The sequence below is a fragment of the Cataglyphis hispanica genome, chromosome 10, assembly GCF_021464435.1.
Source record: "Cataglyphis hispanica isolate Lineage 1 chromosome 10, ULB_Chis1_1.0, whole genome shotgun sequence".
Classification (NCBI taxonomy): Eukaryota; Metazoa; Arthropoda; class Insecta; order Hymenoptera; family Formicidae; genus Cataglyphis; species Cataglyphis hispanica.
The window spans coordinates 1,701,900-1,725,564 of record NC_065963.1 but is presented as its reverse complement, the minus strand read 5'-3'; the positions used below and the strand labels follow the sequence as shown (position 1 = coordinate 1,725,564).

Genomic DNA, 23,665 nt, shown 5'->3' with positions numbered 1-23,665 from the left:
AAACGTGCGAGACGAGAAACTGCGTCTCTCAAATTACCGTTTCTCGATCCGTGAACTTCATTACCCGATTATTACACGTCGAACAAACACTTATGCACGTGATATCCTTATTAGACACAGCAGGCACAGTTGATACGTTTTAACGCTATCTTTGACTTGTCACTGTTCACGGCATCAAATCGGATGATTTTGGATTCGCAGTATTTTCGCCAACGAGATCTTTACTCGTCATTACTTAAATATAATCACTTTTAATAGAAATATTCATCAAAATTAATTTCAAACTTCTTCAAGCTTGCTTCTGTCTGTTTAGAATTATTGGGAAAAAATAGAAAAAGTTAGATGAACGTTACGGTTTTTTTCTTGTTTTTTTTTATTCTCGAAAATATGTATCAAATTTGCTCTCAGGAAGAAATTTTAAGAAATTGAAGATTTTTTTCTCATACGTTTCTTATACGTTTCTCGTAAATTCGCGGAGTTTTCTTTTCGTTTATTTTTTACCTGATTTTAATCGAAGCAAAAATACGAGACCAAGAGCAAAACTGAGTCGCGAACCAGTTATACTCGTAAGAAAAGCGAAAGATTTCCGGCGTTAAAGACGCTTGACATAGTAAGCAGAAATGTCATAAAATCCGAGAGATGGCGGCTAGGAAGTTCCTCTCATTGCATTACATTCCAAACTATGCCTTTCTATGCGTCAGTATTTTTTTTAAATTTTTTATCGGCGCGATTGTAATATGCAATCAGATAGAGAGAAGTGCGATCTGTTGCGTAATTACCGGAAAATCGCGCGCATTTTTTGCATGTCGGCAGTCACCTGTGGGAAAAAAGTGGAAAAACCAGAAAAAAGTAAGACAAAGAGAGAGAAAGAGAAAAAGCAATATTTAACTTTTTGCGATCCTATATGAAAATCATTCTCCAAAGCAATGCGAAATTATAATTATTAAATTATTAAACGTTTTTAGAATATCGTCAAAAAAATTTCCAGTTATATCAGAAACTAGATTGATAATGTTAGAATAAAGACAAGCTATTTTTTCAGTATTGTCTTATTCGTCGCTTTATTAATTCGAATTGCAAGAGGATTAAAGAACATCGTTGCATAAAAGAACTTCTATATCATATGTTATTGATTTGTTGATCTTAATTAATGGCGGTTTAATATTTTATGATTTAATATTTAATATTTAACGTTCACATATCGCAGATACTTCAGTGAAAGAACTGTCACTTTGTCCTGGGATTGCTCGGTTACGTCACTTACCAACAATTATCGCGAACAATTATAGCGTCGACATACAATCGAAGTTCAAGTGTTCAACAATCAGCAGATTCAAGTGATTGCCGACGCAGTATCCAAACGAATCCAAGGAGATAATCATCAGTGGCTTTTAGAATATATCAGATGCGTGTCAGCTATATAAATGTCATAATATTGCTATTAGTGTCGAAACGAAAATGTTACAAATATATTTGTAGAATTAGATTATCCGAATTAATACCAATTATTATTTTTTACGTGACATTAATGTCTGAATCTTGCTTTATATCTCGAGGATATCTCGATTATATCTCGTCGATGTAGTCAATCAGAAATGAGATATTTGAGAAAAATAATAATGATATTCTCACACAGATGCAACTTCTATCAATCCAAAGCCAAGCGGAGAAATCGAAGTCAAGGAGATGATCGTGCCGTGCACAACAGCATCTGGGTGGCCGGCACGCAGAAGAACAAAGAAAGAGTCTGCACAGTGACGATATATGACATCGTGCCGTTGTACAAGAAGTACGAACTGCTGACGGAGAACTGGAGACGGGAGTCCACGGGATTACGTGGATCCATTAGAATAAGTATCTACCGTCTCTCTTGGGCACGGTCTACATCGATAAAATGCTGGTAAGCCAGCGCATGGTCCTCAAGAATAAGAAATCGCAATATCTACTACATCGGCATGCCCAGTTTGATCGAGAATTTCAGTACCATCATCTACGTGAACAAGATGAATTTTCCGCGAAATTGCGAAAAATCTCCGTGTGAAGTATCTTAATAATAAGGTCTCGATAATAATAAGGATCGATGAAAACATCTCGAAGAGTGAGTCAAGAGAGTCTCAAGAGAAGTGTTTACGGCAAAAAAAACCGTTGTCGTTTTAATGGCAAAACATTGAAGTATTGAATTTGTGTGTCAGGAATCGAGACTATCTAACATTTCTAACATTGGATTCTCCTTTACAGACAACAATCCGAAATACATATGTATTTTATAATTGGATGACTAATTTTATAGACATTTAAGTATCAACTTTGAGAATTATATCCTAGCTTCTATTAATTGACAAGTTTCTCGTAAAATAACATTATTTATTGATCCAGCAAATTAAATCAAATCAAAAAAAAAAATCTGATGCTTCTGTTATAGCGTGCCCGGCACGGATGTGAACGTAAACATTGAGAATCAATTATACGGATAAGAAAGTGCCATATACCATGACATTGATCTATGAAGATGACGCGATGATGTCGCGCATGATTAGCTCAATAGGAGGAAACCCTGTTTGATATCATGCTGGAATTTGGATCCGTTTACTTTCTAAGCAATTATAGCATAATGCCGATCACTGCACCATCGCCTATCACGACGATCGCAGTGACAAAAACGATGCAACCGCAAGAGACGACGCACCGATTTCAGCAAGTGGGCAACGTAGCGGACATGGTAAACCATGACGAGAATCTGATTGAACCGAAGAAAATAGACGTATCGATAAATGCAGAACGATGGCGGTCCCATTGTCCCTCAAGCACAAAAGGGATTATTTCTCGGCATGCGCAAAATCGAGCCTGTTAATGCTCGTTGCCTCGCCGCTGCTGCTGTTGATCCTTCATAGAATCACGTGAAGTCCGATCATTACGTACTACTTCCTTTGACCTTAATTTCCTAAATCCCGCCTCTTTGCAATATTTTCTATCTGCATTGTAATATACATATAACCCAGACGTACAATTTAAGATTTTTGAACCACTCATTCCTTTGTTTTATGGGAGTTGGGAAAAGGCGCTAGCTTGATCAAAACATAGCTTTTATGAGCCCATAAAATCCCTCAAAATTTAAACTGTGTTTTTATCCATTTTAAAGTTATTAAGATGTATCTAAAATCTTTTGACTCACCACGTATATTTATTTTTTTATCTTTATTTATCATATACGTATATATATTAATAAACTGTTATTATATTAATAATATTAATAATGTCTTTAATTTTGTATATGTATATATGCAATTTATACATAGCCGCGGATTATATTATAATTCTTATAAATTAAAATATAATTGTCAAAGAGTACAAACTTTTGAAAAATTTGATCAATTGACGGACGTCGCTTTTTTATAACGTAATTTTGTAACAAATAAGAAAAATTGAATTCAACTAAAAGATTCTGAAACTAGAAACTTGAAGCATTATACACACACACACACACACACACGCGCGCACGCGCACACGCACACGCACACGCACACGCACACGCACACGCACATATATATACATAATTTTTTATTAAATGGACAGACTATCATATAAAAATGTTTTTCAATAATTAATAAATAATTATCAGCAGATTGCTGATAATTATTATCAGCTATGCTATAAATTAAACTATTATATAAACAAATAAATCACAGATAAACGATCTTATAACTTAAAACAATTGTGATTTCAACATTTTATATAAAAATGTTTAATATTTTATTTAACTATCAGAATACAGATAGCGAAAATATGACATTCTTTTATATCGGCTATATATTTAACAATGTTGATAATATTTAAAAATGAATAGTTTGCAAAAATAAATGCGTATTATAATTTAATGTATTGTATGTATGGTTTATATAACAAAACGTTATAAATACATATATATCAATTTAAACACATTTGGATTGCAAGATTTATTATAGAAAATACCAATAAAGATAATTTTTTATAAATAATATTTTATGTTAAAATTGACATTTATTTATATTACATTAACATTGTTGTATGTATTTTTATTGATGACTCTTTTTATGTAGTAAATTTCATGATTTTATTTAAGAAAATACAAATTTTAGAATCTTGACATATTAATGTATGTTTCCTATCGTATGTCAGCGAAAACAATACCAAGGAATTAATTATCGATTAGCTATAAAGAATAATTCATTTATCAATTAATTGTAATATAAAAACATTGGTTTTTAATCTGTTGCTTGTAATTTAGAATTTATATAAAATGGCAGAATTTTTTTAAACTATTTAAGTATATTGAATGAACATTTACAATTTTTATATGTACAAATTAAGAGAGTTCTAAGTAACGTTAAAATTAGATATTAATATTTAAAAAAAAATAAATCTTATTTATATATTTATATAAATCTTTACTGCTGTCGCAATTTGCAAAGTTGATATAAAAACTACACACAGATTTCTTCTAGTTATACAAATTAAAATAATATAAATTATAGATTGTAAAATATATAGAATATAAAATGTATGTTTATTAATTTACTTAATATCACTCAGCGTTTTAAGTGCAAAACAAAATTTATAAGAAATTTATTGAAAAAAATATTTAAATACTTATTCTATAAAGAACACAATCTAAAAATATATATACTTGTTAAAAAATGTTAAAAATTATTAATATAATTAATATTACAAATACATAAAGGAAATAAAATGTATTTTTGCAGAAAGAAAGATAGAAAATTTTAACATGATGCCTAGATTTGCACCGAAAAGATATATAATGATGCAGGAGCATCTAAATATAAATAATTTCATGCGACATTGACAGCCAATAAGAATAAAACGAATAGATCAAGTAAGGATTTACATAATAGAGAGTATCTTATTTATATTTTTCAGAAGTCATACACGTTTATCATTGTCAGTATTCTCTAATCACAGTGACACGAAATAACGACTTGAATCACACTATCAGGTAAAATCATAAAATGAATATCATAAAAACAGTTATTAGTATTTTATTATATTTTATTTCATGTATCAAATCTTTTTCTAATATCGAGTTTATGCTAAAATTCTAGTATATGTTCTAAGTTTTGATAGAATACAATAACCAGTGTGTCATTGTGATTTTGTGTACCGTTGAATTCGTACCCTTGAAGTTCTAAATATTGACCAAGACACTCGTCTTTTATATATTAACTGACATATTAAATATGAAAGGTTATTTTGTTATTACAATTATATATTACTCTCTTTATTACGTGTTAATAAATTATTGAACATGTATATCAAATTTAAGAAGAAAATCGATTGTCCTAGCAAGGAATAATTATTATCTTGATTTGTCATATTAATTTAAAGTTTTCATATATATAATATTGATTGTTTGGAAAAGATTACTATTTTTAAAGTATTGATTTATGCGCGAGAAATTCATGAGAAAAATTCTGACTTCGTCAAAAACAAATAATGGAACATTATAACCATTTTTCATGGCCTTATAAAGCATCGATAACAAATATAAACATCATACTTTTTAATAAAAAACCTTATATTATTAATTTTTAAATATTTTAAATTTTTACACATACATACATATAAATACATTATTCTTTTAACAACAATTATCTTAATCATAATTTTTTTTAAATGTCTATATTATTATTTTGAACTAAATATTCTTTTGTTCTTCACAATTACAGTTTCTTTTACGTTCTTGTATATATCATATTCTTCTTATTACTTTTCTTGCGCTGTCATAAGTGTCTCTCAATTCAACAATTGTATATTAAAAAGTTTACTTTTTTTGCTTAAAATCTGTACTGTCATACAATTACACTGTACAAAATTTTGATATACAAAATAAATATCTTTTTTTTGCAGATCGTTCACACAACATCGTGATATTGATAACAAAAATAGAATAGAAAACATTGAATAAAAAGCATTACAATCTTGAATCTGTTTGAAGTCTAAAAAGAAAAACGCTAAACAAATATCTACAATGCTTTTTACTAGGATAAAGAAAATCGTAAGGCGAATATTCTATTCGTCACATTTCTACATAGCTATTTTTGTTTTTATCACATGCATATCAGGTAAAGAAATAATTCATATAACAATACTATAAATTTGAATTATTTAGCGCTTAAATTTATGTTTATAATCAAAAAGCATGCTTGAAAGGTGGAACTTAATGATTGTTGTGTCACTCACCTGACAATGAATCCTGTTCTGATTCATGACTACTGCTTGCAAAAATCTGATAGCTGCGTGCATCTTGAAACTTGTAATAAATTTTTAATTAAGTGAGCCATTTCATTTGCTTGCCAATCTGTCAGTAAATTAAAGACAACAACACTTCCACTACTCCTATCCCTCATGTAATAATGCATACTCCTGACTTCGAAATTATGCATGTAGATCACGTATAATCACAATATCTGTACTTTTATTATCGCGATCTTCTTATGTATACATATATATATATATATATATATATATATATATATATATATATGTATATATATATAGGGTATATCTGTTAATAACTGCATCACTTTTTGTCTGCAAGTAGAATGGTTTAAATGAAGAAGAAAAGTTCTTATATATATAGGAGTAGTATACTTAACTTCTAAATTATTAAAATTAATTTGTATAAAAAGATTAATTTATCAATAATAAACTTTTATTTTATTATAATAATATTATTAAATTTTTAATATAATTTTGTGAGACGAGAAAACAAACCATGCCTTGCTAACAATTGGGACCTATCAAATGCAGGCCTCTGGTGGCAGAAAAAATTATTATTCTTAGGATGCAGTATCACGCTCGCAATACGGCCATAAGGCATAAATACGCGAATAATATTTATTAATCACAAATTGCACTTATGGTTAGCATTTTATTTGACTATAAAAGTTGTTACTTTATACGCAAAAGCATACGTGATATTGACACTGCAAAAGATGATATTGACCCTAAGAAGCACCATGTTACTTAAGCCCCGCCCATTTGACAAATTTTCCAATAGTTACCCATTTATGAAATAGTTTATTAATAAAAATTAATTGTTTTTAGTTTCTGTAATATATAAAGCACCTTCAAATGATGAAGATACTAAACTCAATACAACAAATAACTTGATATATAATAAATCAATATATAATTTGGATGATGTGAAACAAATACTGCTACCACGTTATTCTAAACATTCGGAATGGGATCATATTGCCATAAAAGCTGTGATATCTACATTTGCAATAATTTTTTTGGTGACATTCTTGATTTTATGCAGGTAAATTTTAAATTATATATTTAATATTAAATACTTCCAATATTATTGCTTATATTTTTATACTTACAATTAATTTATATATATATATATATATATATATATATATATATATATGTGCATAACCTATTTTACGAAAATAAATTAAGTAATAAACTGATGCTTTAATTAAACTAATGCTTTAACTAAATAAAACCTAAAATATAAAACAAATTATAAAAAAAGATTAGTTTTTTACCACATTTGATATTTCCATTTATTAATTTTATTACTACAAAAAAAATTATTAATAATAATTGTAAAAATAATAAAATATTAAGATTACTATAAGATAGATAAATTATACTATGATAAATTAGACTAAGATTAATATTAAGATAAAATATTAAGAAACAAAAATATCATAAATTTAATATTATTAATTACATAAAAATATCATGTTTAATATGAAAGTATCAAAATTATAATAAATGAATTATTGTATGTATTTCTGTGCCTATACGTATATATGCCGTATAATGTGTAAATGTACATATATATATATATATATATATATATATATATATATATATATATACACATATACAGATTATACAGCATACATATACGTATAGGCACAGAAATACATACAAAATTAATTTATTATAATTCTGATAATTTCATATTAAACATGATACTTTTATCTATGATAAAATATTTTTGATATTAAAATTAATATAATTATTATATATTAAAATCAACATTTCTTTTTTTTATTTTTTAAATGTAAAGCTGTGTTGTTTTATGGTAAAAGGGAAAAATTCAGATAAATATATATAATATGGTAAATTTTATGGTATATTTATTTTATTTTAATCAATAATTTCTAACTTGTTGAAAGAATCTTGATTAATTTGTTAGAAATATTTTTATTGTTAAAAACATTCTTTTTAAATTTTTTACATATTTTGATTGTGACAGATGTTTCATCAAAAAATATACTCCAACCATAATAAATTTGTTCATTCGCTTATTCAATCGTAATGAATCAGCTAGGAACAATAACCCAGCTAGTCTTTATCAAGACATTTACCTAAATGCTGATACATTAGAACACGTAAGTAAAATATGAACAATAAATTAAATGTCTATTGCAATATGGTACGTATTTATTTTTGCATAAAATAAGCATTATACAAACATATCAAAGTGTACCCCCTCCCCCCCCCAGCCAATGATATAAATATGCAAAATATTTCAGAAATAAAGGCCAAAATTGAGAAATATTTTTTTCACTTACCATACAGATAAAAAAAATTATATAAACATAAACCATAAACGTTTTTTTTTTTTAATCGTAAACACATTTAGTTTACGGTAGAATTTGACAAGAACATTCATTAAAAAAAAATTAAAATAATTTTTTTTTAAACATTTGTCTCCAACGTTATCAATGTCTTATCAACGATCTCATCGAAAATGTTGAAAAATTCCCAGAGTATTTAAAATTTATTATAGAAAGCGATAGAAGTTCTTTTCAAATAGCAATAAAAACATTAATAAAAACCTTGAGATATTCTATAAAAATCTAAAAGTTTATAATTTATATAAAATTGATGTAAAGTGTATAAATAAGAATAAGAAAAGGAGACTATTTTCAGCGATATATTTTATAAAATTTTTTTGTTATATCATGAAAATACATATAATTAAAAAAAAAACGTTTCTGAATTCCATATAATTTTATATTCTAGGATTTGATATCTTGCATATGATCATATGATATTTTCAGCTTTATGGTAAGCAAAATATGGTGAACATTTATTACCTTTTTATCGTTATTAATTGTATATATGTGTGTATATAGATATATATATGCAAGTTATTATTATATTAATAATATTAATATCTTTCTATTATATTAATAATATTAATATCTTTCTATTATATTAATAATATTAATATCTTTAATCTTGCAGTCATCACAGGATGAAGTTTAATTCGGAAAATTAACATTGATATTTAGCGCATTACCATAATGCACATAACTGTAATATTGATAAGGCCTCTAAAATTAAAACGTTATGACGCCTGATTCTCATCTTCAAATCGTTTAAACATCGCATATGTTGTAATACATAATTAATTATTAAGATACTTTTTAAATAAACTTTTTAAATAAACATATAATGTAACGACAAATAGAAAAACTACTACTGCATAAATAATTTTAACGCAAACCTAACTTTTAAAGAAATTTAAATCCATTAACGCAACTATAAATTAAAAAAATTGTATTACATTAAGATAACTGATTTACTTTCTGCGATTATAAAGAATCTATAAAAAAATATTTTTCATTAAAAATTATTATAAAATATTTATTATTAAATTTATATTATTAAATATTATTAAAATATATTAAAATTCTATATACATATATGCATATGTATATATTTTTATTCTTTTAAGTATATATATTACGTAAATATCATGAAGACTAAATAATATTAACAAATTAATAACTAATAATAGATTATAATTGTTACATGCAAATTATTTAATATTTTTTTAAAATATAGTTAAAGTGTTTTTTAAATATAATTAAATTTAAATATAATTAAATATAAAGGTGTTTATTAGCGTCATTTTACTTAAATAATTTACTAATCTTAAAAGCAATTAAAAAATTATCTTTGTTTAATTCTAAATAGATAAGTTAGTTTCAAGAATTGAAAACAAATCGACTTATTTTATTAAGACCTTTTTTTTACGTTTGTAAATTTTGAGATCTACGAAATTGTATAACTTTTAATCAAAAATATTTTGTGTAAATTTAATAAATCAAAATAAGTAAAAATAAGTTAATGCAAATAATATGCAAACTTTTTTTTCTAATTTATTACACAATTATTTTTGTAATATTATCATTATATAATTTTGTTTGTCTCAAAATGTAAAAATTTGGAAAAATAAAAAGTAATTATTATTTTTCTAATAAAGAAAAAACAAACTTTTGTTTTAAATTTAAATTTAATAAAAATTTATTTGCCAGTTTTCTCTACTTAGTATTATTATATATAACTTAACTATTTATTATATAATTAATAAGCGTAACAATTATAAAGCTATTTACTAGTAATTAACAAGTTATTATTAAGAAAAATTGTTATAATTTATAAAATTTATTAAATTATATATATATATATATATATATATATATATATATATATATTGTTATTTATAATATTATATAAAATTATAAGTAAATAAGTAACAAAAGAAAATAAAATATTATATGCTTTTATCGGACAATATATCTAGCAAAATGTATTTAAAAATATATGATTTGTACAAATATTGCATTGTAAATACTTTATATTTTTATTGATCAATATACATTATATATCAATTCATACATATTTCGAATGTAAGATTTTCCTATATTTAGTAAATATGTAATCTCTTATAAGTAACTTTTTGCGACATAAAATCGACGTTTGATTATGTATTATTTTATATCACTATTTATATTTTTATTGACGACTGTTTTTGTATAATAAATTGTACGATTCTACTTAAGGAAATACAAATTTTGGAATCTTGACATATTATTAATGTGTATTTCCTCTGTTGCAACGCATGTCACTAAAACTTACACCGCAAGATTAATATTGAAATTAATTATAAGTTTACCAATTACTCGTAATATAAAAACATTTATTTTTAATTTGTTGTTTGTAATTTAGAATTTATGGAAAATGGCAAAATTTTTTGATACTATATTGAATGGTATTTAGAATTTTTAAATATACAAATTAAAAGAGTCCTAAATAGCAAGGAGAATAGGTATTAACTTTAAGAAAAAGAAATCTCTGTGTAAATCTTATTATTCACATTCGCCGCCGCAATTTGCCGTTTAAAAAAAATCACATAATTAATAAAAAAACTACACACGCATTTTCTCTACCGCAACACCAATTAAAATAATATAATATACATATAGATTGCAAAATATATAGAATATAAGATAATTAATTACTAGATTAATTAATAGATACATTCTCCTGATATGACTTTAGTTTTGATAAACATAAAAGTATTAATTAATACTTTGTTTATGTTTTAATCGATAAAGAGTCTAATTTTTAAAATATTCATTTAAATGTTAAAAACATAATACATGTGGAAAAGAGAAATTTTATATAAGTTTGCAATTTTTTGCACAAAATAATATTTTTTATCCAACATTATCCAACATCGGCGTTTTAAGTAAAACAAAATTTATAATTATTGAAGAAATGTTGAAATTTTCATACAACAAAGAACACAATCTAAAAAACAAAAACTTGATTTAAATATAAAAAGGTATTAATCTACATTTAATATTAGAAAATATGTAAAGAAATCCAAAAATGTGTTTTTTTTTATATAAATGTCTATATAAAATGTTCGCGATTAAACTGCAGCTGAACAAAAATGTCCATTAAAAAAAAATTTGCAAATGGAAAGAGAGACAGAAAATTTCAACATGATGTCTAGATTTTCATCGAAAAGATATATAATGATGCAGGAGCGTTATAAATAAATATTTTTGTGCGACATTGACAGCCAATATGAGCAAAACAAATAGATCAAATAAGGATCTACACAAAAGAGAATACCTTATTAATATTTTTCAGAAGTTACGTTTGTCATTGTCGCGGTATCCTCTAATCATAATGAAATCACGACTTGAATTACACTATCTAGTAAAATCATAAAATTAAAATCATAAAAACAGTTATTAGTATTTTATAATATTTTATTTCATTGTTGTATCGAGCCTTTTTTCAGTGTCGAGTTAATGCTATTATTCTAGCATATGTTCCAGGTTTTGATAAACTAAAATAACCGGTATGACATTATTATGATTTTGTGTACTGTTGAATTTATACATGAAGTTCTAAATATTGATCACGCGTCTTTTATATATTAACTGTTATATATTAAGTATGGAAAGCTCAATATTTTGTTACTACAATTATATATTACTATCTTTATTACGTGTTAATAAATTATTGAATATGTATATCAAATTTAAGAAGAAAATTGATTGTCCTAGCAAGGAATAATTATTATCTTGATTTGTCATATTAATTTAAAGTTTTCATATATGTAACATTGATTGTTTGGAAAAAAATTACTATTTTTAAAGTATTGATTTATACACCAGAAATTCTTAAGAAAATTTCTGACTTCGTCGAAAACAAATAATGGAACATTAAAAACATTTTTCATGTCTTTATAAAGCATCAATAACAAATATAAACATCATATTCTTTGCACATACTTAATAAAAGAACTCTTTATTATTAATTTTTAAATATTTTAAATTTTTACACATACATAGAAGACACATTATTCTTTTAATAAGAACTATCTTACATAATTTTTTTTTAATGTTGGTATATATTATTATTTTGAACTACATATTCTCTTGTTCTTCATGATTACTATTTTGTTCTTCATGATTACTATTTTTTTTACGTTCTTATATATATCATATTCTTCTTATTATTTTTCTTGAGTTGTCAGTGTTTCTCAATTCAACAATTGCATATTAAAAAGTTTACTTTTTTTGCTTAAAATCTGTACTATCATACAATTACACTCTACAAAATTTTGATATGCAAAATAAATATCTCTTTTTTTGCAGATTGTTCACACAACATCGTGATATTGATAACAAAAGTAGAAAAGAAAAGATTGAATAAAAAGCATTACAATCTTGAATTTGTTTAAAGTCTAAAAAGAAAAGCGCTAAAATCTATGATCGCACAAATATACGATGCATTTTATTAGGATAAAAGAAATCGTAAGGCGAATATTCTATTCGTCATATTTTTACATAGCCATTTTTGTTTTTACCACATGCATATCAGGTAAAGAAATAATTCATATAACAATACTATAAATTTGAATTATTTAGCGTTTAAATTTATATTTATAATCAAAAAGCATGCTTGAAAGGTGGAACTTAATGATTGTTGTGTCACTCATCTAACAATGAATTCTGTTCTGATTCATGACTTTTGCTTGCAAAAATCTAATAGCTGCGTACATCTTGAAACTTGTAATAATTAACTTGTAAAATTTTTAATCAAATGAGTCATTTCATTTGCTTGCCAATCTGTCAGTAAATTAAAGACAACAACACTTCCACTACTCCTATCCCTCATGTAATAATGCATACTCCTGACTTCGAAATTATGCATGTAGATCACGTATAATCACAATATCTGTACTTTTATTATCGCGATCTTCTTATGTATACATATATATATATATATATATATATATATATATATATATATATATATATGTATGTATATATATAGGGTATATCTGTTAATAACTGCATCACTTTTTGTCTGCAAGTAGAATGGTTTAAATGAAGAAGAAAAGTTCTTATATATATAGAAGTAGTATACTTTAACTTAACTTCTAAATTATTAAAATTAATTTGTATAAAAAGATTAATTTATCAATAATAAACTTTTATTTTAATATAATAATATTATTAAATTTTTAATATAATTTTGTGAGACGAGAAAACGAACCATGCCTTGCTAACAATTGGGACCTATCAAATGCAGGCCTCTGGTGGCAGAAAAAAATATTATTCTTAGGATGCAGTATCACGCTCGCAATACGGCCATAAGGCATAAATACGCGAATAATATTTATTAATCACAAATTGCACTTATGGTTAGCATTTTATTTGACTATAAAAGTTGTTACTTTACACGCAAAAGCATACGTGATATTGACACTGCAAAAGATGATATTGACCCTAAGAAGCACCATGTTACTTAAGCCCCGCCCATTTGACAAATCCCAATAGTTACCCATTTATGAAATAGTTTATTAATAAAAATTAATTATTTTTAGTTTCTGCAATATATAAAGAACCTTCAAATGATGAAGATACTAAACTCAATACAGCAAATAACTTGATATATAATAAATCGATATATAATTTGAATAATGTAAAACAAATACTGCTACCACGTTATTTTAAATATTGGAAATGGGATCATATTACCATAAAAGCTGTGGTATCTACATTTGCAGTAATTTTTGTTGTATTCTTGATTATATGCAGGTAAATTTTATATTATATATTTAATATTAAATACTTTCAATATTATTGCTTATATTTTTATACTTTTTATACAATTAATTAACTTATATATATGTGCATAACCTTCCCCCCCCAAAAAAAAAAAATTATGTAGTAAATTGATGCTTTAATTAAACTAATGCTTTAATTAAATGAAACCTAAAATATAAAACAAATTTAAAAATAACTTTACTGCATTTAATATTTCCATTTATTAATTTTATTACTACAAAAAAAAATATTAATAATAATAATTGTAAAAATAATAAAATATTAGAATTAGAAAAAAATATCATAAATTTAATATTATTAATTGACATAAAATTAACATTTTTAATAGATTTAGATTTAGATTTGCTTTATTGATTCCCCTTAAGATTACAATCTCTTACAATTGTACATCTATCTTAACTCTAACTTACAACTATCTTATTTCTAACTTAACTTAATCTCTATCTATTTTTAACCTATCTACACACATACACACATCTCTACCTGCCCTACTCTAATTTGGGATCTTCGCTTCCGGCTCATATCCATTTCCTCTTTCCACCTTCATTCCACATCCCATCATTTTCTCTCTCTCTCTCTCTCTCTCTCTCTCTCTCCTCTATCCGTCTCCTCTTCTATCCTCCATCCATTCTCTTCTGTCCATTCTCATCCATGTCTCTTCCATCCCTCCACCCCTTCCTTTTCTTTATCTCACCACCCTTCCTCCACCCCAGTTCACACATCTTCCCACACATGCTCCCATGTTTCCTCCTCCCTTCCACATAATCTACATTTTTTGCTCTTTTCATTTTTCCAGTACCAGTTCCCCCTCATTCCGTTTCCCAACCTGTATCTTGCCATCCTTTGCCATCTACTTTCCTCCCAGTCACACTTTAGATATTCAGGAATCCCATTCCCCTTGATTTTTCCGTAGCTCCTATTGTACCTTGATCCTTCTATCCTTTCCCATCTTTCCTTTTCATCCATCTCTATGTCCTTTTCTTCCAAGTCCTCCTTCCACCTCCATCCTCCTTCTTCCACATCTTCTCTTCTTCCACTCATTCCTTCCTTCTCCTCACTAATCCACTCCTTCTTCCTTCCTCCATTTCTCCATCTCCACACTTCTCCCAGCTACCTCTTAACTTCTCCCTCTGTAATTCCTCCCTTACCATATAGCCTGGCGTCCCCCATTCTAATCCTAACACCCATCTTAAGTACCTTTCCTGCAGTCTCTCCAGCTCTTTCCTCTCTCTCCAACCCCAAATTTCCACTCCATACCCCACCACTGTCTACACCAGTTTATCGAAGAGCCATAATCTTCTTCCCCAATTATTCTTAAATTTCCTTTTGCCAATTCCCCACTGCTCCTTCGTATCTTCCTTACCTACTCTTATCTGTGCTTTTGTCCTCCATTCTTCTGCATTATACCATCCATCCATTCTTTATCTCCTCTATCACCTTCCCTTTCCATCTCCAACTTACATTTCTTTCCACCCCCCTCCTTTCCTGAACCTTAAAATTTTCGATTTTCCCACATTTAATTCCAACCCCTTCTTTTCCAGATATTTTTCTAACCTTTCGATCATGCTCCTCATTCCATCCTCTTCCTCCGCAATCAACACCACATCATCCGCGTATGCCAAGGTGTAAATCCTCTTCTCCTCTAATTTAATTCCTCCCCATCCTCCTCTACTCATTACTTTCTCCATATCCGCCATCACCAAATTGAATAAATGAGGACTCAATGGACAGTCCTACCTTACTCCCCTTCCTGTCCAAAACCCTGCTGCCCGGCTCCCCCCTCCTCACCCTGTTTTTCCCTCAAGACATCCTCACTCCTTCTAACCAACCCTTCCCTCACTTTCCTCTCTCTCAACGTTTCCACCAATTTCCTCCTATCTACCAAATCAAACGCTGCTTTCAGATCTATAAAGAACGCCACTAATTTTCCTTTCTTCTTACCCAACTGCCTGTTCACTAAATAATTTAGTGCAAATATGTTATCCATTGTCCCTAACCCCTTCCTGAATCCCATCTGATTCTGCGGCACCAATCCCTTTTTCTCCACCTCATCGCTTAATCTACTTGCCAGCACCGAAGCGTACACCTTATAAAGCATCGATGTTAGCGAAACCCCCCTATACTCTTCTACCCTCTCCCCCTCCCCCTTCTTTAATATCGGCACAATCATCCCCTCATTCCACTCATCTATCAATCCTTCTCCCTTCCAAACCCTATTACATATTCTCCACACCCAATCCTCCAAGTTCTCCCCTCCGTACTTCCACACCTCCGCCAGAATTCCATCCATCCCTGCCGCTTTATTATCTTTCTGTCTTTCCTTCCATCCATTCCATTCCATCTCCATCCCTCCATCCATTCCATCCACTCCATTCTTCATTCCATTCCATCCTCCTTCTTTCCTATTCCATCTTCCCCTTCCTTCATTCCATTTCCCTCTTTCCTTCTTTTCCTTCTTCCTTCTCTATATTTCCATTCTCTCCTCTCTCCACCTCTCTCTTCTCTATCTTCTTCTCTTCTCTTCCTATCCACCATCTCTCTCTTCCCTTCCTTTCATCTTCATCCACCTATCATCCACCTCCTTTATCTTATCCTCATATTTTCCACCTCATCTCATTCCTTCCATTTCCTTCCTTCTCTCCTTACCATTTCCTCCTTTCCTTCCTCCTTCTCTCTTCCTTCCATCCATTGATTCAGTCCATTCCATCTCATTCCACCATCCATCCTTGTCCATTCCATCTATTCTCCATTCCACTCCATCTCCTTCCATTCATCCATTCATCCATTGTCCACCCTTTCTATCCATCTCCTTCCTTCCTTCCTTCTTCATTCTTCTATCCTTCCATCTTCTTCCCTTTCCTCTTCCTTCCTCCCTCCTCCTGTTCCTTGCGTTCAATTCCCTCCATCCATTCTTCTATTTCTTCCTTCTCTCCATCCATTCATTCCATTCTTCCATCTTCCATTCATCCATCTCCTCTTCCTTCTCCATTCCATTCCTATCCTTCATTCCTTTCTCTATTCCTTCCATTCCTCCATTCCCTCCATTCCTTTCATTCCTCTCCATTCCATTCCTTCCATCCATCCTTTCCATTCCATCCTCCATCCATCCATCCATTCCTTCCAATCCATCTTCCATTCTTTCCTCCATTTCCACTCCATCCTTTCTCCTCCTTTCCATTTCCATTCCATCCTTCCTTCTTCCTCATCCACCATTTCTCATCTATTCTTCCATTTTCCATTCCATTCCTTCCTTCCCTTCTTCTCCTCCTTCTATCCCTTCTAACTCCATCTCATTCTCCTTTCCTTCCACGTCCAATCCTTCCAATTCTTTCCTTCCTACCTTTCAAAGTTTCTTCCTATTCCAACCTTCCTTCTTTTCCTCCTTCCATTCCTTCCACTACCATTTCCCTTCCTCTCACTTCCACTCTCTTCCTCCATCTTCCATTCCTCTCCTCCTCCATTCCATTCCTTTCCTTCCTTCCTTTCCATTCCATCTCTTCTTCCTTCCATTCCTTCCCTTCCTCCCTTCCCCCCTCATTCCATTTTCTATCCTTCCCCTCTCCTTCCATTTTTACTCTTTTCTTTCTTCCTTCCATCTCTTTCATTCCTCTTCTTCTTTCTATCTCCTCCACCTACCCTTTCCCTGATTTCCTCCTTAACCTCCTCTTTCATATTTCTAATTTCTTCCCTCCACCCCTTCATGCCTCTCACTTCATTCATTAACTCCTCGACTTCTAATTTCCAGCTTTTCATCAACTGCTGTAACTCCCCTTCTCCCTCTATCCATCCTAACTCCGCATCTTTTATTACTCCCGATTTTTTCTTACTTCTTAACAACTCCTCCTCCCCCTTCCCCAACATCGGCTCCTCCCTTTTTCTTTTTGATAGCTCCTCCACATTTCTGTAACTACCTCTCCTTTCCTTTCCATCTTTCATGGCAAACTGCGCCATCTTGTTTTCCCACGCCCTCTATGCGGACTCTCGTCACCATCCACTAACCCGCTCTACGCTCTCCGCTACCTATACTCTCAGTGGCCGTCACTGAGAGTATACTTAAGCGGGGAGCACACACTTTTGCATAAGCGCATAATCATAAACATAAAGAAATTGATTGGTCCACAAATGTATGCATAAGAAAATGAACCAATCAATTTCCTTATGCTTATAGTTATGCGCTTGTGCAAAAATGTGTGCTCCCCGCTTTACCCCACACTTCCTTTTACACCCTTATATTCGTCCTTACGCCTTGCCTCCATTTTCACCCTACACCTCTCCACGCTCTCTCTCACTTACGCTTCCATACCAACACATTCACTCCTCTTCCACTCCTCACTTTAACTCTCTACAGCCTGCAAGATACACACGTCAACCACCTCGAAGCACACTTCCTGACACCGGAAACGGAAGTCCAAATTAACATTTTTAATACAAAATTATCAAAATTATAATAAATGAATTATTGTATGTATTTCTGTGTCTATACGTATATATAAAGTCTGGCCAATCAGCGCCGACTTTTAGCCGATCGCACATCATTGAACCGCGCATCTGATAGTGGTGCGCCACTGTAACAGTGAACGCTCTCGCACACTACCAGGAGCGCGGCTCATCGACGTGCGCTTGGCTAAAGATCGGCGATAATTGATCAAACTTTACTCCATAATAACTCCGTTATTAAGCGTTATAGAAAAAAATAGTAAAGAACTTTTCTTTTTGATTTCACTTGCTCTATCTGCACACGAGAGGTGATACAGTTACTATGGGACACCCTGTATATGTATACAAAATATATATATACATACATATATATATATATATATATATATATATATATATATATATATATATATATGTATATATGTGTGATGTGTGTGTATACAAATATTAATGCAAAATAAGACAAAGTTATTTTGATTTAAACTTATAATATTAGATTATTTTTTATATTAAAATTAATATAACTATTATATGATATAATATTATATTACATTAAAATCAATATTTTTTTTATTTTTTAAATGTAATGCTGTGTTGTTTTATCGTAAAGGGAAAAATTCAGATAAATATAATATGGTAAATTTTATATTTATTTATTTATTTATTTTATTGAAATCAGTAATTACTAATTGTTATGTTGAAAGAATCTTGAATAATTTGTTAAAAATATTTTTATTATTAAAAACATTCTTTTTAAATTTTTTACGTATTTTGATTGTAACAGATATTTCATCAAGAAATATACTCTGATCATAGTAAATCTGTTTATTCGCTTATTTAATCGTAATGAGTCAGCTAGGAACAATGATCCAGTTAACCTTTATCAAGACATTTACTTCAATGCGGATACATTAGAATACGTAAGTAAAATATGAACAATAAATTAAAAGTCTATTGTGTAAATTGGCACATTTTTATTTTTTCGACACAAAAATAAACATTATGCAAACATATCAAAGTATCTCCCCCTCCCCGATATAAATGTACAAAATATGGAGAGGCTCCGTTTGCCTACATTCTCGATTGCCTACAGCTTCGTTTGCCTACAACGTTTTGCCGACAGCTTCAATTGCCGACATTCTCGATTGCCTATAGAGCGATTGCTTACAAGCATTATTGTACACATATAAAAATTAAAAATACAAACGTACGTTTATACACATGTATTATTGTGCACATGACATTATTTGTGCACGTACACATTGTACACATGACATTATTGTGCACGTACACATTGTACACATGACATTATTGTGCACATAATATAAGAAATTTATATTAATATTTTGTACATATGACATTATTGCGCACATACATATTATACACACTCGTATGATGTTAGCTGACAACTAACACTTTTTTTAAATAATTATGTGTGAAATCAATTGTATTTCCTTTGTAGATAATTGTAGTGGATTTATTTTTGTTTGTTAGTTCATAATTAATTTTTAATTAATTATTTAATTGTAGATCATGAAACTAGCCGACATGTACTATAAAATTACAAAAATAGATGTGAAATCGATTGTATTTGTAGATGATTGTAGTGCATTTATTTATGTTTGTTAGTTTATAATTAATTTTTAATTAATTATTTAAAGTTTGAAATATATCAAATTACATGCATGGACAGGAAACACGCGCGCGCGCGCATACGTGCACACACACACCACACACATACACACACGGGGGGGGATACAAGCGAGGTTTTCAGTCCCCCTCCCGCACCCGCCCCGCTTGTAAGCTGGGTGGACCTTGCTTTACATTGTAATACAATTGATTTCACACATAATTATTTAAAAAAAGTGTTAGTCGTCGGCCAACATCATACAAATGTGTACAATGTGTATGTGCGCAATAACGTCATGTGTACAAAACGTTAATATAAATTTCTTATATTATGTGCACAATAATGTCATGTGTACAATGTGTATGTGCACAATAATGACATGTGTATTAACGTACGTTTGTATTTTTAATTTTTATATGTGTAGAATAATGCTTGTAGGCAATCGCTCTGTAGGCAATCGGGAATGTCGGCAATTGAAGCTGTCGACAAAACATTGTAGGCAAACGAAGCTGTAAGCAATCGGGAATGTAGACAAACGAGACCTCCTCCAAAATATTTCAGAAATAAAGATCAAAATTGAGAAATATTCTTTTCACTTACTATACAGATAAAAAAAATTATATAAACATAAACCATAAACTTTTTTTTTAATCGTAAACACATTTAGTTTATGGTAGAATTTGACAAAAACATTCGTTAAAAAAAAATTAAAATAATTTTTTTCTTTAAAACATTTGTCTCCAACGTTATCAATGTCTTATCGACAATCTCGTAGAAAATGTTAAAAAATTCTCAGAGTATTTAAAATTTATCATAGAAAGTGACAATAGAAGTTCTTTTCAAATAGCAATAAAAACATTAACAAAAGCCTTGAGATATTCTTACAAATAAAAATTTAGAGGTTTTTAATTTATATAAAGTTTATTTAACCCCTTAACCTACGACTTCGACTCGAACATTTCGGGCCGAAAACGTATACAAGCTCGCGCAACCTTCGTGACATTCGCACGACTTGTTCCGTACGATGATCGGGCCAATCGTCAATATTATGGGTCATCTACTACGGGCTATGCCCGTAATATTCGCGTTTGGCCCGATCATCTATTACGGGCTATGCCCGTAATATTCACGTTTGGCCCGATCATCTACTACGGGCTATGCCCGTAATATTTACGATTGGCCCGATCACCTACTACGGGCTATGCCCGTAGTTGTAGGTTAAGGGGTTAATTGATGTAAAGTGTGAATAAAAATAACGAAAAGAGATTTTTCAGCGTGTTTTTTTATAAAATTTTTTTGTCATACTCTATCATGAAAATACATATAATTTGAAAAAGAAGCGTTTCTGGATTCCACATGATCCTATATTCTAGGATTCGGTATCTTCCATATGATCATATACCTTTTTTCATCTTTATGGTAAGCAAAATATGGTAAACATTTATTATTTTTATCATTATTAATTGTATAATGTGCATATATATATATATATATATATATATATATATATATATATGCAGGTTATTATTATATTAATAATATTAATAATATCTTTAATCTTGCAGTTATCAGAAGATGTTTAATTTGGAAAGTTAACATTGATATTTAACGCATTATCATAATGCACATAACTGTAATATTGATAAAGTTTCTAAAATACATTATGACGCCTGATTCTCAACTTCAAATCGTTTAGACATCGCATATGTTGTAATGCATGATTAATTATTAAGATAGGATCTTTTTACATAAATATATAATGTAACGACAAATAGAAAAACTACTGCGAACATGAATAATTTTAACGCAAAACTAACTTTTAAGAATATTAAATCCATTAACGCAACTATAAATTAAAAAAACTTTATTACATTAAGGTAACTGATTTAAACTGATTACTAGCGATTATGACTAAGAAACCATAAGAAAATATCTTTTATTAAAAATTATTATAAAATATATTTATTATAAAATATATATTATTAAATATATTAAACATATATATATATATATATATATATATATATATATATATATAAAATATATTAATATAATACATATTATATATTAATATATTATATATTAAATATATGTATACTATATATATGTATATATTAAAATATATTAAAAAATTCCACATACAATTATGTATACGTATATATTTTTAGTCTTTTATGTGTAAATATTAAATGTCATGAAAACTAATTGATATTAATAAATTGATAATTTATAATTTATTTATAATAGATTATAATTGTTACATGCAAATTAATTAATAATTTTTTTTAATAAAGATTAAGGTGTTTATTAGTGTCATTCTACTTAAAATAATTTACTAATCTTAAAATCAATTAAAATTATATTTGTTTAATTATAAATTAGATAACTTAGTTTCATGAATTAAAAACATATTGACTTATATAATATTAAAACCTCTGTTTTTACGTTTGTAAATTTTGAGATCTACGAAATTGTATACTAATATAACTTTAATAAATCAAAAATATTTTATGTAATTTTAATAAATAAAAAAAAATTAAAAATAAGTTAATGCAAATAATATGCAAACTTTTTTTCTAATTTATTACACAATTATTTTTGTAATATTATCATTATATAATTTTGTTTGTCTCAAAATATAAAAATTTGAAAAAAATAAAAATAAAGCAATTTTTATTTTTTCAATAAAGTAAAAACAAACTTTTGTTTTGAATTTGAATTTAATAAAAATTTTATCTGTCAGTTTTCTCTACTTAGTAATATTATATATAGCTTAACTATTTATTATATGATTAAAGTTATTTATATAAATAACAATATATATATATATATATATATATATATATATATATTATTATTTATAATATTATATAAAATTATAAATAAATAAGTAACAGAAAACAATAAAATATTATATGCTTTTATCGGACAATATATCTAACAAAAAATATTTAAAAATATGTAATTTATACAAATATACGTACTGTAAATACTTTATATTTTTATTGATCAATATACATTATATATCAATTCATACATATTTCGAGTGCATGATTTTTGTATATTTAGTAAACGTGTAATTTCTTATAAGTAACTTTTTGCGATATAAAATCGACGTTTTATGTAT

At 28.3% G+C, this 23,665-nt stretch overlaps 2 protein-coding genes and 1 pseudogene across 2 annotated transcripts; all 3 read left to right on the top strand.

The window, feature by feature from the left end:
• The first annotated feature begins 803 nt into the window (after positions 1–803).
• LOC126852482 (uncharacterized) lies at positions 804–3,159 on the top strand (annotated as a pseudogene).
• Positions 3,160–4,905: 1,746 nt separating this feature from the next.
• LOC126852296 (uncharacterized) lies at positions 4,906–9,561 on the top strand. Its single transcript, XM_050596959.1, has 5 exons — positions 4,906–4,990; positions 5,902–6,116; positions 7,102–7,318; positions 8,276–8,411; positions 9,274–9,561. Exons 2-5 carry the CDS (start codon positions 6,023–6,025, stop codon positions 9,292–9,294), a joined length of 468 nt encoding a protein of 155 aa, XP_050452916.1. The 5' UTR covers positions 4,906–4,990; positions 5,902–6,022; the 3' UTR covers positions 9,295–9,561.
• Positions 9,562–12,010: 2,449 nt separating this feature from the next.
• LOC126852297 (uncharacterized) lies at positions 12,011–22,323 on the top strand. Its single transcript, XM_050596960.1, has 5 exons — positions 12,011–12,190; positions 12,993–13,218; positions 14,228–14,441; positions 19,693–19,828; positions 22,104–22,323. Exons 2-5 carry the CDS (start codon positions 13,125–13,127, stop codon positions 22,119–22,121), a joined length of 462 nt encoding a protein of 153 aa, XP_050452917.1. The 5' UTR covers positions 12,011–12,190; positions 12,993–13,124; the 3' UTR covers positions 22,122–22,323.
• Positions 22,324–23,665: the final 1,342 nt, after the last annotated feature.